The sequence below is a fragment of the Clarias gariepinus genome, chromosome 15, assembly GCF_024256425.1.
Source record: "Clarias gariepinus isolate MV-2021 ecotype Netherlands chromosome 15, CGAR_prim_01v2, whole genome shotgun sequence".
Classification (NCBI taxonomy): domain Eukaryota; kingdom Metazoa; phylum Chordata; class Actinopteri; order Siluriformes; family Clariidae; genus Clarias; species Clarias gariepinus.
In genome coordinates, this window is record NC_071114.1 from 15,394,034 (window position 1) to 15,409,963 (window position 15,930).

Below are 15,930 nucleotides of genomic sequence, written 5' to 3' on the forward strand. Positions count from 1 at the left end.
TAAGTTTTTTTCCCCCTTTGGCTTTTTTGCTTTCTCAGGGTCACCATATTGGATCATTTGATCGGCAAGCTATTGGCACAGGTTTTACGTCAAATGCCTGTCCTGCCTCAACCCAACCATTTCTCCAGGTTTGGGACTGGCACTGAGGATGCCTTGAGTTTCCAGTGGCTGTATATTTTTATATGGGCATTGGGTTAAGGGCCTTGCCCAATGGCCCGACAGTGGGCAACGAAGCGCTGACAGGGTTTAAGCTCGCCGGTTAGCAACCCCGAGCCTCAATCATCTGAGCCTACTAATATAATTATTGGGATTATCATTTCATCCACTAACTTGCAGGTGTACTACACTTTCTCCTTGCCCTTCTATAGAAAAAGCAGCACATATCTGCTGCTCCTCTTTGGAGCTGGAGCTATGGGAACATAGTGTGTCTGGTTCCCACAAGGATAACACCAGCCTTTGTGTGCGTTAGTTCTGGCCTGCCTTACTGACAGTGCCCTGTGTTGGTTGTAGTGTGTCCAGGATTGCTGCAGCCCCAGTGTCGATTTATCGACTTCATCACAGACTGAGACACATTTCCCTGAGAAGAATGGAGGCAGGTGTTTGTCATAGCAGACAGTGGAGAAGGGAGGGGTATTATTATGTATTGTATGGATTTATTAATTTCCCTTCCCACCATCGTTGTCTTTGCCTCTCTGTCTCTCTCAGGTGGCAGGAGAGCTAAGCCTCTCTTTCACTTTGTACCGCTCTGCATGCTAGCTCACACAGCTAATCCAACATTATTCATTACCAAAGCCTCCTCTGTGTTTGTCTATGCGGGTGTGTGTGTTTGATTGTTATATCTCCATGTTCCCTTCTTACTTAATACAAACAGACTCCCATGTCGGGTCACTTGGTCGTCTCTCCTCATTTTGTCTATAGCTTTATCGCATGTTTGTCTAGAGGGACCACATTGGAAAAGACTACAATGCTAATCTCTCCCTGATGAAGGAAATGTACAGAGGGTTTGTTTGTTTGCTTTTTCATCTTGATAGTGCTTTAAATTCAGCATCTCAATAAATATTGTCCATAGTCATAACGTGTTGTTTGGGAATTTCCAGAGGTCTTAACGATTATGAAATTGCTAAGCAGAAAAACTGCTATGATTGTGGTGTATTTTCAATTCTAACAAGTTACAGTTTCAATTGTTATTGACTGATAAATTAAACTGGGGTTTAAAATGTCACTATAATGTGTTTCATATAAAGGTTTAGTTTTTCCTAATCTAAACCTCAAAGCAAGTACGATATATATTATACATTCTCCAGCATCATACTGGGAAGAATGAAAAAAGGAAACAAAAAAAAAACCTGTTTACACATTTTTTTTAATACACAAATAAGTAGAAATTGTATTTATTTCTCACACACTAGGCCTATGATGCTGGACCTATAAAACACTATAATAAATAAAGTGTTACTGCAGTTAATTGCAGCTACAAAGCAATACTATATATTTTACATTTACAGCCATTGCATTCATTAAATGAGTCTGTGATCATAAGGGGGTTAGCAGGTTTTTTTTCCCACTAAAAGGCTACAAATAGTTCGAGACCCCCTGCTTTATGTTAATACCCACCCACTCCTTTTATAACAGCAAACCAGACACAAAGCTGGTCTCAAGCCAGCTCTGAAAGGCAGTGCCATTTTTCCCACAACAAACGATTATCTCAATGAGTGCCTCTTTGACGGGATGATTGCATTGAAATGTAAATATTAAAAGTGATCATAAGCATGTGAGTATGAGTGTAGATGAGAATAAGAGAGCGTAGGCAACCATACTAAGGAAAACTTGACTTTTCTGCAGGGTTTGGTTGTATAATTTTCTTCCAGTTCGGTCAAACCTCGGAAGTGATTTGACTGCGTAAAAAAAATGCAATTAGGCAAGCTAGACAGCCAACATGCGAATCCAACAGACTCATTTATACCATATAGCATGATTGAATAAATTTAAAAACTCAATCCAAATTAGCATGATGTGTAAATCTTATATATAACACCTAATATCACATCTAATCATAGAGATTGAGGCTTTACAAGAGGATTATTTTTGTCTTTTTCAATAACACAAATTAAGCACTGGCTAGAGCTAAGTGTCCTGATGAGACAGGGGGAAAAGTTACTTCTGGCATTCAGAGCAGGGAGCAAGAGAAACACCCAGACGTGAGATTTTCGAGAGTGTGACTGTAAACATTTCCCACAGACAGGCTGTGGTAACCAGGTCCGGAGAGAGACAGATGGGTGAGGGTGATAAAAGAGAGAGAGAGATGGGGAGAAACAGGGTAGAGGGAGGGTAGCAGCCCTACTGGCATTGAGCTTCAGAGAGTCTGGTATAGGAGGTAAGAATAGTGCGCACACACACTCACAACCCAACACAGTTCAAGCAGACCCCCACATTTGCCTCTGTACTGCCTGTGCTCTTGTAATCCAACAAGGGCTTTCATACACACACTCACACTATAGATATGCTTTCTCTATCCCTCACTCTCTATCTCTCTCCATCTTTTTCTCCAAACTTTATCATAGTAACAGAGACACTTTTTTGGCCTTTTAAACTTTTTACCCTCCTGTCTGTGAAGACACCAGCAGCACCCCTGCCGTTTGCATTGACACGAATCGCATGACTCGTTTTTACACACGTACGCAACCACACACAGTCACACAGATGTAATCTGAGGTTAATTGCACGCAGTGTATGTGGGGACTGCAGCATGACCCCGATGAAGATGTTGTGCCGATAAAACGCAGAGTTTTTAATCGGAAAGCACGGGGGAATGGAGTGTGTGAGATGGAGAGAGGAGATAGCCACCACTGCGTGACTCAAGCATACACTCAGGCACACACTGGACGAAGTCTGGGCGAAGAGCTCTTGATTTAATTTACTTACTATAAATGTTGGAGTGGAGAAGAGATAATGACCATAATAAACTGCTATACTGTGTCAGATCTGTGTACTTAAAGCGTTTTTGTTGTTCCTATGTGTGTAATGAAAATAATGACTATATAGACTGTATATAGGGCGAGCGAGACAGCGATTAGAAAGAGCTTATATGAAGAGCTTCTGTACTGGAGTAATTTGAGTGTTTTTTTATTCCTGCTTTAAGTGAATCGTTTAGCTGAAAGATCACTTTATCGTTAAGCTGAAAGCCAGCCACTGCACTCCCAGTTCAGCTTGCTCAGCATACACAGAGTGTGTAGGTGCACTTTTTTTCTGATACCAGAAGGGGGCATTACTTCTTCCCATCTGAATTAATTATGCCGGATTAATATCAGCACAGTGATGCGTGTTACTCTTCACTCACATGCTGAAAAACGCAAATAGGAAATACAAATCAGGAATCAGATCTAACTCTGTCCCAAACCTCACACTGCTGAAGAACGACGATGACGGCTGTGGATAAAACCGAGCCTCCAGGCATGCGCCATTGTTTTCAATAGTCTAATCAAGCACAGTGATATCAATGAGCCCTCTGCTCCTGTCCCAGTCAGAAGCGTAAATAAGTAATGCTCTAAACGTCCGCGGGCTCCCATGGGGAGGGCGGTGTGGGGACGGGCGATTTCACTGCCACTCTCCGCACTCGACCTGGTTTGCATTACATGAGGCTGAATTCCTCAGAGATGACACTCATCTGAAGGCACTTTAGTGGGCTCGCTGAGTCAGCACTCCACCAAGCTGATGAGATTACTCCCGCCATTGGCAGCAAGTTACAGGAGCAGGCAACGATCCCCTCTCTGTCACTTTCTCTGTCTCTCTATCTCTCTCTCACACACACACACTCTTGCAGTCCCGATCCCATATTCCTTTTTCTCTTTCTCTCATTATCTGCTTTACATGCCTTTTGGAGCCTCCTTTAGTCTTTTAGTTTTTTTTCCTTTTTGTTTCTCTATTTCGCTTGTTTTTTTGATTGAAGTTCATAAATGTCTGACAAACAGGCAAATAGATTAGACTGATAGATAGATAGATAGATAGATAGATAGATAGATAGATAGATAGATAGATAGATAGAATTACAAATATGCAGGCGGACAGATGAATAAATGTTTGGATGGATGAATGGGTGAAGAAATGAATGGATGAATAAATATCCCAGATGTCCTCCCATCCCCCCCGCTCTTCTATTAAACCAGCTTTCACCTTGAAGGCTTGGCTTTCAGTCAGGACACGTCTGTGGCTGAACGCTACAGCTGCCTGTCCAATACAACCAGTTCCAGTTGTACATCAGACAGTCAGAACAATACACTGCTTGTTTGTACTGATTGCTATCATGGAAGTTCACCTCGGGCTAGCAGTGATTTTTTTTTTTTCGACGCTCCACAAACCATAATCCCTTGAAAAAGACCCTTTAACCAGCGGACATGTGCATGCGTGCACACACACACATTGGTTTTTATCTGTGTGCTGCTTCAGTCTGGATGTTTCTTCCCGCTGTTCAAACAGCACTCAGACTGAAGGAATCCTTCATAGTTGTTGTTTTTTCCTTGTGATTTTCAGGCTCTAGAGGCGATTTAAAAAAGCCTCTAGATGATGGAGGAAGGGATGGAGTCTCTCTAATTCTCTCTCTTTCCTGTGACTGTGACCTCCTCACATGGTGCACAGCACTCACCCCACTTGAACATTCACTCACCTGTAGGTTGGCTATGGCTGGTCAGAGAGTGTTTAAAAGAGAGCAGAGGATAAGAGAGGAAAGGGAAGGATAAGAGAATGGACGGACAGTGGTTTCAGGCCCAGCAGCGCGGTTGTGGAGAAGAGGGTGGAGAAAGAGAAAGGCTATAATTCTGAAACCGCATGAAACCTACCCCTGTTTCTCTTTAGTGTGTGTAAAGAAACCAGCAAATGCAGAGGAGCTCGCTGTGGTCTGTGTACATCTCATTCTCTCTCCCACACTTTTTCTCTTTTAATCTCTCTCTCTCGGTAAATGGTAAAGCATCCAGGTGCTGTGGACATGTCAGCCATGTGATCCTGCTTTTTTGGCAGCGATGTCTTGTGTTCTTTTTCCATAGATGGAACAGAACAGTGATGTATATAAAAGCCGAGCGATTTTTCTGTGCTCCCTGAGCTTACCGTCCTTTACTGTCCTACAGTCGTTCAGACACAACTCAGTCCGTCTGACCTACACCATAGATCAAGTTTAGTTTAGATCTCATACAACAGCACAACTCATGGTCTGTGCTAATGTAGAGATTAGTGGCTCTGCACATCGTGACTCATGTTGAGCTTCATAATTATCTCATGTCTCACATTATGTAAACTGTCCATGTCCAGTGCTAAAGTCAGATAGCACTTAAGCTTGAAATATTGTGCCAAGGTGAATATTTATGAGGGTGGAAACCATATTGTTAGATTAAACCAAGTTTTTACTGGTTGATGTGATCGTTAGAATTAAGCTTTTTTATTTTGGTTTTAATTCTCTTGCTATTATACGTCATATTATATTAAGCAAAAAAGAAAAACACTGCATTTTCAATCCCTGATTTTTTTTTGAGGAAAGTGCCTATATTTTATGCTGGTGGTCTAGACAATATTAAAAACCCCTGTCTCTCTAATACTTTTACCCAAAGAAAAATCTTTAATTTACATTATCTAGATAGCGCACACAGAAAAAAAAGCATGTGCATAAAAAGGAAGTATTGAACATGCGCTACTTTGCTTGCATAAATATTGACCTAACTTTTCTTCAACTATGAATACAGCCCCAAAAAAATGAACTTTGGGAAGGCTTTTTTTAGTTTATAGGTGTAGTAGGGTATATTAAATGTGAAACAGAACTTAACAACTTCCCTTAAGTTTTCATTGTGATCAAGTGAGTTGTAAGTCAACAGGTTTTACGTTCATTTTTATCTTTTATTCAAACGCTACATTCGCATTAGATAGAAGTCAGACGAAATAAAAAAAACTTTTCCCAGGCCCGTACCCCTGAATGTTTTCATGTTCACCCCAAAACACCTAATAGTGTCATAATTTCCTGACCGCTTGAATCAGGTGTATTACAGTACAGAAAGGAACCGGGTCAGAGAGCCATAAACTTCTCGAAACCGATCTCAGGTCAGCAGCATAATGTGTTACAGCAACACACATGGAAGGCATCAAATGAGTGTGGGATGTTGGAAAGAGAGGGAGGTGGGGGTTAGTGGGAGTTTTTGGGAAGGGAAAGGTGGGAGGGGGAGTACCAGCACAGCATTCCTGTGGCTGTGATACACACCACACCACACACTGCACTGCACATGTGGCCATTAGATTCACTCTCACTTCTGCTCCCACACACTCTCTTCTAATCACAGCAATATGCCCGAGCTGCTACCACAGAGTAAGAGAGAAAGAGAGAGAGAGGCACAGAGCGTGTACTTGTATGCATGTAAAACCAATTAAGTTGTACAACTACAACGTAGCTCACTTTACCACAATACTCTTTGTGGGAATGTGTCTTAAAAGTTAAACGTTGGCACTTGGCAGTTTTTATGTTCTTCTGTTCTTTGACTTTGATCATGGTGCAAGCGTTTGTCTTATGAAAAGACAGACAAATCTCATCATAAGCGTAGTAACTTCAAAACATTTACTGCTCTCTCTCTCTCTCTCTCTCTCTCTCTCTCTCTCTCTTCTGTCTGTTGATTAAATCCTACCTGTCAGCACAGCACACCACACTGTAATGTGACCCCACTGTCTGCACACTTACAGGGGAAATATGGGAGACTACAGTATATGCTTATTCAGTCCCCCTCCCCTCTTTCTCTCTTTTCTATGCCTGCAAATGCTCATCCCCAGAAGTCTTCTCGGGACAAGAATAAGTCGGACGGAGGGAGGGTGGTTAGGAGGGAGGGAGGGACGGAGGGAATGGAAGAAAAGTTCGAAAGCAGACGTAGACAAAGACACAAGGAAGCTGCAGTGAGCCTGTGAGCAAAAGTCCCTAGTCAGCAAGTTCTATTGATTAAAAACTAACCTTCCTGTTTCTCCACTCAATTGTGGCCAGCCATAGAATTTAAACAAGTTATGAGTCTATGCTGTGCAAATGTGTGTGTTAACGCGAAGGAGGGTCTTAACTGCTTCCTAGAACCATTAAAGACAGTGCGGCAGCATTTGATTAACATTTTATTAAATGTTAGGGTCCAGAATATGTTAGAAAGTCTGCATTGTGTCAAGCAAGTGGCAATGTTATTTAATGCAACGGCTAAAATTCTATTATAATGGTATAATGAGGATAAGAAGGAGGAGTTGAAACAATGTTTCATGTTATTTAACATTTGTTAAACATTATGAGCATATTGTAAACATTTAAAAGATTGACAAACACTAAGGACTATCAGTTTTTATGTTTTTATGTTTATTTAATATCAATCTCTACAATGCAACATTCAGATAAATGTCTCAAAATGACACTTTGTATGGTTTGTGTAACAAGTCATGTTATTTAAATACTCTATAATCATTTTAAAAACATAATTTATGAAAAAATAAACAATTATGAAAATAACTAAAATCAATGGGGAAAATGATGTGTTAAATAATAAGAATGGTAAAAACCATGATGAACAAGTATGTATTTAAAACAAACATTTAAACAAAACAGAATGGTTTTAGGAAATCACAAGGAAATTTGTTTGCCCCAGTGATGTAACTCTGTCTAAAAAAGCCCTTATCTTTACTCTGATTGGCAACAAAGTTTAAACACCTAATTCATCCTGTGTCCTGATTGGTGGATACAGTATGATGATGCACAGAAAGGATAGGGGAGAGAGAGCGGAAAACCCTGTATGTGGCGTTTTTTGAATCAGTATTGTCCATAGCTATTTAGCCACGGCTGGGTGGATCAGAAAGGAACAGAGCATAACGGGAGAACTGTAAGAGAATTTCTGGGGGAAAGTGGGATTTAATCAAAATGAGGAAAAGCATAAGAAGTGTAGGAAGAGCTACAGAGATGTTAATGATAGTCACGTATATGGGTGTCTGGTCGTCCTTGGCAACCAGACATGATGTAACACCAGGATGAACTTGAACTTGGAGGAAGACGGGAGGGGACAGGAGATCGGAAAGAGGGAGTATGAGGGAGAAGGAGGGGAGGGCACTTTGCTCACTCCCTGGAAACATGAACAATAGAGCGGGGCGATCAATAAGCCCATTTCTCTGAAGGATTAGAGAGAGCGGAGAGCTGGACACTAAACTCCACTGGTGCTCATGAAACAGGTTACTTCCTGCTTCTGCTGAGGACTCAGGCTGAAGGAGCTCAGGGCAGAAGGCAGTGCAAAACAGAGAAGAGGAAAAAGGAAAGGAAGAGAAATGAATTAAGACAAAATGAATTAGGTAACAAGAAAAGGAAAGAGAATAGAGGAGTGAAGAGGGAATGAGGATCAGAAAAAAAGAAAGGAGAGGAGATGAAAGAAAGAAGAGGAGGAGAGGGGAGGAAATGACACGAAGAGAATAGTAAAGGGAAGAGCTAATGAGAGGAGTGAAAAAAAACAGAAAAGAAAATGAAGGACAGAACAGCTGGATACAGAGGGCAAGAGAATAAACAGGTGAGCACCGACAGGTGAGCTGAGACAGGCCTAAAGATTCCAGACAAAAGTTTAAAGTTCTTAGATGATTCTATCACGTAAAGAATATACAGCTATAGGCTATACACCTGCTAAGTGACCAGCGTAGAGTGACTCAATAGTTCTGTGGTTGAATGTTGATGAACCACTGTAGAGGTGGAGGTAGATGAACCACTGATAAAACTAAATTCCACTTTCACCTTCAAACAGTATGTCTTTGTCTTTGTACTGACTGTTGCTTTTCTCTCCTTTATGTGCAGTGGTACCTGGGCTAAGGACTCCAGATTCAGACTGGCCCCTCCCGAGCTCAAATGCCCCTCCCTGCCTCCCCTGAGTGTGACCTTCAAATGTGCCCATCGGTGTGACGCGCCAGGATCTGCCCGCCGCCCTCAATGCCCACATACCCGCAGCATGGCTACAGCAGAACCCACAACAAATCCGAACAAATCAACTCAACAAGCTTACAACAAACATACTCAGTATCTGTATATACCTTATATATTCCTCCAGATGTATGGTTTCTACTCCTATATTCATATATAGTAACTGTCCAGCTCTTTTCTCTTCGGGAGATTAGGCTTGAAATTGGAGAGATCTGATTTACTTGGAAACTTGCATGAATTTTTATTTTTAATTTTTTTGGTTTGACCAGATAAGGAAAACATAATGTGACGCAATCAAAGAGCTTCCTTCAGTCCATGACAGTTCCCAATCTCATCGAGAGCCGAATCTCTTTATCACTAATTCCTGAATTTGTTACAGTTTCACGTATTGGCTACGTGATTTGATCATCCTGGACTGGCGCGCCCCGTGCTCCTCTCCCCCTGTGTTTGGCAGGATCTGGCGGATTTGGCGGTTTTCGGGTAGAACCCTAGTTCTGCTTGTGGACTTCTTATAGAGGTTTTACTTGGATCAGATATTCCACCAGCTAAAACCTCTTTCAACTCACTAGTCTGCTCTTACCAGAACTGTTCATCCATATCTTCACCGCCGAGACCTTCAGCGCCATGCCCACGGCCCAACAGACATTATGTGCCTGGAAATGGCAACTATGAGAAGAAATTCCCCTGGTTTGTGTCTCGGGGCAGGATGTGAGAAGATGATGATGTTTGATATGAGCTCAGAAGGCTGTAAAATGAAGAATTAATATGGGAGATTTTTTTAAAGAAATTGTCTCCCATCTTGGAGATGCGTTCATAGTTTGTTTTTGTGTTTTTGAGTCATTTCAGTTGTTTCTAATGCACCCCATGTAAAAGTCTGCTTTTAAAGAGATCGGGCAGATAGAAAGGCTGAGCTTCCATTCATTAGCAAGACATAAGGCGACCATAATTGGAGGTAAATGGAATTTTGAATTGAGGAAAGTGCAATTTTGTTGGTAAGCTGTCAGATTGTTAAATATCTTTTGATAGATAAATCACTGCAGCAATTGTTGAAAAGTATATATCTATATATATTTTTCTTCTTAGTCCATTCACACCTCTGGGACTCTAAAATATTGGGGTACAAAAATAGAACAAATAGCCTAGTGAGAAATAAAGGGAGCTGTACGTGCTTATTATTATTATTTTTTATATTTGTTTATCTTTGTAAATTTGTTCGTATTGTAGAACAAATATCCCTTTAAGGAATTTTAAACAATCAATTTTAAACATTTCGACAACTTCATCCATGCATCGACATTAGACTTCAGTGCAAGTTTGTTTCCAAAAAGTGAATTAACTTATTTTCATGAAGAACATAATGTAGTAGCGGTAGGTATTCTTAATTTCTCATCAGACAAAATACATTTGATGTTACATAAGAAAAATATGATCATATCAACAGCTTCAGAAATGGTTGGTTATGAGCGCTCTTAGAATACGAACACTAATATGTGGTCAGTTTATATATATATATATATATATATATATATATATATATAATTTTTGGGGGGGTTGTTCTATATGGACAAATCCCAGCACTCTTACTCTTTAACCCTTTCTACATTTAGTATGGTCCTTATTCTTCTTTAGCTGAAAGCTCTTGTGCCTGTTCTGTGACTACAGACTGGTAGTTGATCCCAGAGGGGTGACGCAACAAAAATATTCTGTAACCTTTATGAAAGTGTTAAACAAAATAAGAAAGAAAAAAATACAAATGTGAAGATCAGACAAAACATGAATGCAATCACACAGCGAAGCCTTTCTTAATTAATTTGCTTCGCATGTGATTTAACTGTTATTCTTTATTTGACTTTGGATTTTTGTTTTCTATAGTGCATATATAATAAATACACTTACACCTGACTCATCCACTGTTGATCAAATCTTAGAAGAGTAAGAAAAAAAAACTGCATGTTCTAGTGTTAGTGACAAATTTTTAGATTATGTAGTAAAAGTAGTGTGACTAAAGACACATTATTGTAATCCCAACTCCAGGCACTTGCCAAATTGAGTATTTTGTTTGGCCCCTTAAACGTAGGGTATTTTTACTGCTGTCCTCACAATCAACCAGCTAACACATCTTCTTATCCTTCTCCTTAGCTTCTCATCTTTTCTCTATTTTGTCCCTGCCTCCCTTGTCTTTTTTGAAACAGTCATTCTGCTTTATTTACTTGTGAGAGCAACTCACTTTCTCCTCTCAGATAAAAAAAAAAAACTATTGCTCCTCATCAATGTGCCTTGAGTGATGGTCTAGTTCTGAGTTGATTCACAAGTTGCAGCTCTTTTTACGTTTCTGATCTTTATACCTTGCTGCTCCTGTGCAGGGAACGAGCGAGTGAAGCAGATAGCAGGAATGTGTGCTAATAATACAGTAAGAGGAGCAATGTGTGAGCCCAGGCCTTGTGATACAATATCTTGTAGAAGACTCAGTGTTAATCATGCGCAGGCCCTCATTAGTTCTGTAGTCGATAGGAAATTAAACATTTATTAGTGTAGCTGTTATAGTTCTGACACCCAGGCCCTTTTTAGCTAGTGTATTGATATTTATGAATGTTACTGCAATTATTTCTAAATGGAAACAACCTTGTTTTTAGTCTTCCTGTTTTTGTTCCCAGAACAGTAAAATAAGGAAAAAATATATATAGGGAATTAATATGCAATACATGCTTGCACTCATTTAGATGTCATTGTTTTATTTTTTTCCTCTTTTTTTTTTTTTTACCAAAGTTAGTGTTGCACTTGACTGGCTGGTTGACAAATTGGGTATTTTACTTTCTTTGTGCATAAAATTTATGTCCATTCACATATTAGGCTTCCTCTTTCTTATCCTTTTGGTCACAAGCAAGCCTTAAAACAAGGAAACTTCCTCTCCAATGTTGCAACACTCGACATTTAAGCATTTAAAAAATTACAAAATGGCCATTTTATGTAAATGTTGATCTTCCATATTAATCTTTTTTTCTTGTCTATTCCATATATATCATTTAAGAAAAAAAAAAATATCAAGGAAATTTTCCAAGTGTCTGAAATGGCGTTTTATCGGTTACACTCGTGTGTGTGGTTTGTGTGCTTTTTTTTTTTTTTCCTATTATTTTTTATTTGTGTGTCAGGGTTTTTTATTTTTATTTTTTTTATTGTTCTTGCCTACCCTTTATTAATGAGTTGGGCATTATTTCCTTAATTATCTGCACTAAATATGAAAGAAGTTTAGCGGATTTACAAGTAAATAAATAAATACATACATACATACATAAATACCAGGGCTCAAAAAAGCAAAGGGAAAAAATATTGCACAGATTTTTTTTTCTTTCTTTTTTCTCACAGAACCTTAGTTTAGTTTAAAGCAGCCAAGCATCTAATCAGCAGGATATCTGGCTGTGTGTGTAAGATAATGACAAAATTGCACCCTTTTTAAAGAAATATAAAAAAGAGAGAAAAAGAATATAAAAGCAATAGCTTGGGCAGTCTGTTTTGTTTTTGTGTTGTGTGTATAGATTTAGTTCATTTTTTGTGTGTGTTTATTTTTTATTTTTTTGGAGGGGGGTTACAAACAGTTTTGGGGAGAAGAAGAACAAATCTAATTGAAATTGAGAAGAGAGCTAGGACTAGGACACAGCTGAGTATGGGAGATCTGTTGTTTGTATATTGTATAGTTTTATTAATTACACTGATTTTAAAGCTGCCCTATTTTATAATGCAGGACTTTTGTAACATTGATTAAATGAGGAAAAACTAGTGTTGTGAATTTTTGCATCGTTTGTAATAAGGCCACATTAATAGATCTGTTTCTGTTTGTTTGTTTATTCTCTGGGGAACTGGATTTAAGTTGAAAACTTTCCTGTTTCCTGATTTATCCTTGTTATTTTTTGTCCTTTTTTTTGCTTTCCTTTTTTTGTATGTATTTAAAGACATTTTTCTTTACTTTTTCCTTCTTTTGATGGTATAGAGTATTTCCTATACTTAAAAAGTATAAGGTATTGAGGTGAAAGCCCCATTGTAAATGGATGTTACAAGTATGCTTGCTGTATCTTTTGAAGGTTCTTTGTTGCATCAGTGTTGATGAAGCTAAATTTAGGTAATTCTGAGGATGTTGGTAAGAAACAAGAGCGTTTTTTGGCATTTTAAATCTAGTTTTAGGCAGAAGACAATGACATAGACAGCCAAAGGATGCCCCTATTATAAATGCATCTAGGCATCTTTTTGTGTTCACCATTCCATGCAGGAAAATAAACAGCTTGATATGCAACATGATTCTTTTTCTCTTCAACATCTCTCCATCTCTTTCTCTCTCTCTCTCTCTCTCTTTCTCTCCCCCTCCCTCTCTGTGTCTCAACCACCTCTGCTAACCGAGCATGGAGTCACACCACGCTGAGAAGCATTCTCTCCATGTCACCACAGAGTGCTGCAGGTCTTCTTCCTAGCTCAGCCACACACACACGCGCGCATAATAATGATGATAATAGAAATATATAATGTTATATATATGAATATATGAATATTATATAATATTTCTCAAGCAAAACTGACATTTTATTTTATGAATTACTTCATGTTTATGTGTGTAAGCCCTCACAATCCTACTCACATACACACTTTTCATTTGTAGTGAGTATGCATTGCATTTTTACTCATTTAATAGAAAGTATTAACAGGTTTCATTTTGTTCAGCAAAGGTTCTTTTTTTTTGTCAACTAGTTGAATAACAATCTTTAATAATGAAGTGTGACATCTAAGCAACAGCAAGGCCTTGGCTTCCAGCTAAAAGTTCGAACACACTACACTACATTGCCAAAATGCTACACGCATTTTAAAATCAAGGGCACTAAAGATATAATTACAGTAATCCAAACAGCACCGATTCTGAATCCCCAGTGTCCAGATTGGTTTTTATAACCTACCATCACCACCTCACCACACCACAACTGCATCCCCACATACATAATTTCCATCAGTGGCACATTTCAGCTCACAAATCAGTTTCTCATTCCACAGACTGTATGAGATATAAAACAGATGTGTGCATGTTGACGTTATAGTTCTCTTCTTCATAAGCCTGTGTTTTTGGGGTCAGTATTTCACTGCACACATTTCCACTTTCCAATCACAGCCACAAGTTGATTGTTAGGTGCCAGTTATTACAGTTAAATTTGTGAAGGGGAGGAAATTAAAGCCTTGCTGTGCTGAACTGCACCCCGAGAGAAATCTTCTCAGCATTGTTCATAGCAAAACTCTAGCCTCCCGCTTTGACTGTTCACTTTTCCCCATGAAACCCATTTCCCCTTGAGAAGGTTACATGAAACGAGCCTTCCCCGTGGTCATCGGCAAACAAAGTCATTCGTGATGAGTTTGATTAAATGTTTCCTTGTGAATATTTGAATTCTTTTATGAAAATAATTTTCTGGTGGTTTTGAGTAAAAATTACAACTTGTGAGGTTAGCTTTATATTTGATTAATATCAGGGTATTTAGTCACAATAGAAATTCAAACAAGAAAAGATAACCGATAGGGTCTGCAATCCCAACCTTGTTTAGTTTCCTGGAGGACATTTTCAGGCATGAATAAATGCATGTGTGTGTGCAATCCTTTTCTACTGCTGGACAATCAGCACTGATTAACACACTTTTTCACATCATATCCACCCATTTCCATGTATGATATTATGATATGATCTGGTTATTTATATACAGTGTATATATATATATATATATATATATATATATATATATATATAAACTCAAAAATGTAGTTTAAGGAATAAACATTTTTATATGGACCTACAAGGAAACAAATAGATGCAGTCCTGTACATCGGGCATCAAGCTGAGCTGAGGCAGGTAGTTTATTCGCATTTTCGACTAATCCAGGCGCTTCGTCCTTCTCCCTACTAAAACTGTTGGTGCTACCTCAGTTGATAAGACAGAAGATAACTCGAAACAAGACCATCGTGAGCGATCCTGCTGATCCACCTAGCAGTCTTATCTGCATGAGAACTATGCACTTGTGAAATGAACGCTATTCCAATCAATGTTTGGTATCTACGTTTGTTTAACCTTTTTGTCATGTACTTTTTTTATTTAGTTCAAACTTCTGTTAAAATGTAAAGGAAAAAAAATCTAATTAAAGCAAACCAGCATTTAACTGATACATTTAAAATTGTAGTGCCTGTGAAAATCTGTATTATATTGCTCTTATTGATAACAAATACAGTTTGTAACTATTGGGATTTTTTTGTCTCTTAACACCGATAGCCTTTGCTGTGTTCCAGAGCCCTTTGACTGTAACTGATATTCAATAACCATGGACTATAACCTGCATGATCCTCTGTACTCACCTACTGAAGCTCTTAATGAATATGACTAGAAGAAAAAAATATTTAAAAAATCTTTTTTTTTCCAACAAACCAATGAACAGATTTGATTTTTTTATTTATTTATTTTTCAACCGCATGTATACTCTCCTATATGTTGATTTCACCTTTTTATCATTCCCCTCTCATACCACCATGGAAACCACACACACAAACACACACACTACATCAGCATCGGCAGGGTGTAGGGAAGATCCGAAGATGGTTTCATTTGATGAGGCATCATGTCCTGAAGCTGTGGAGAGAACCAAATCACATAAGTGATTCCCCCATGTTGTTGAAGATGTTGAGCGCTAGCCTCAGTGGACTGAGGATCAATGCTGTACGAGTCGTTCAGCTCTATTAGAGGCAAAAGAACTTCAGTGAAGAATGTGTGGTTTGTGCAGTGCTAGGGACAGTGTGCTCTGGTGGGTCTCCGGACTGTTTAGCAGATGGTACAAAAGTCCAGACCAGAATGTCTTGAAAAAAGTCTTTTTTGAATGGCAGGAACACATTTTTTTGTCTGCTCCAGTTTATGTGGTGACTTTTGTTCTGTAACTTGTTTAGTAACTGTAAGTAATAATAGCAGGATTTGTGGCCAAGGT

The 15,930-nt window shown here is 38.9% G+C and overlaps 1 protein-coding gene across 3 annotated transcripts in view; it reads left to right on the plus strand.

Annotated features, from left to right (window-relative positions):
• The window catches only part of nfia (nuclear factor I/A), a 118,445-nt gene extending 105,214 nt beyond the window's left edge, over window positions 1-13,231 (plus strand). For all 3 annotated transcript variants that reach the window (XM_053512846.1, XM_053512848.1, XM_053512849.1), the window contains one exon: window positions 8,819-13,231. In XM_053512846.1, the coding sequence (XP_053368821.1) occupies window positions 8,819-8,833 (15 nt within the window). In that variant the 3' untranslated portion in view covers window positions 8,834-13,231. The remainder of the gene's footprint in view (window positions 1-8,818) is intronic.
• The last annotated feature ends 2,699 nt before the right edge of the window (window positions 13,232-15,930 follow it).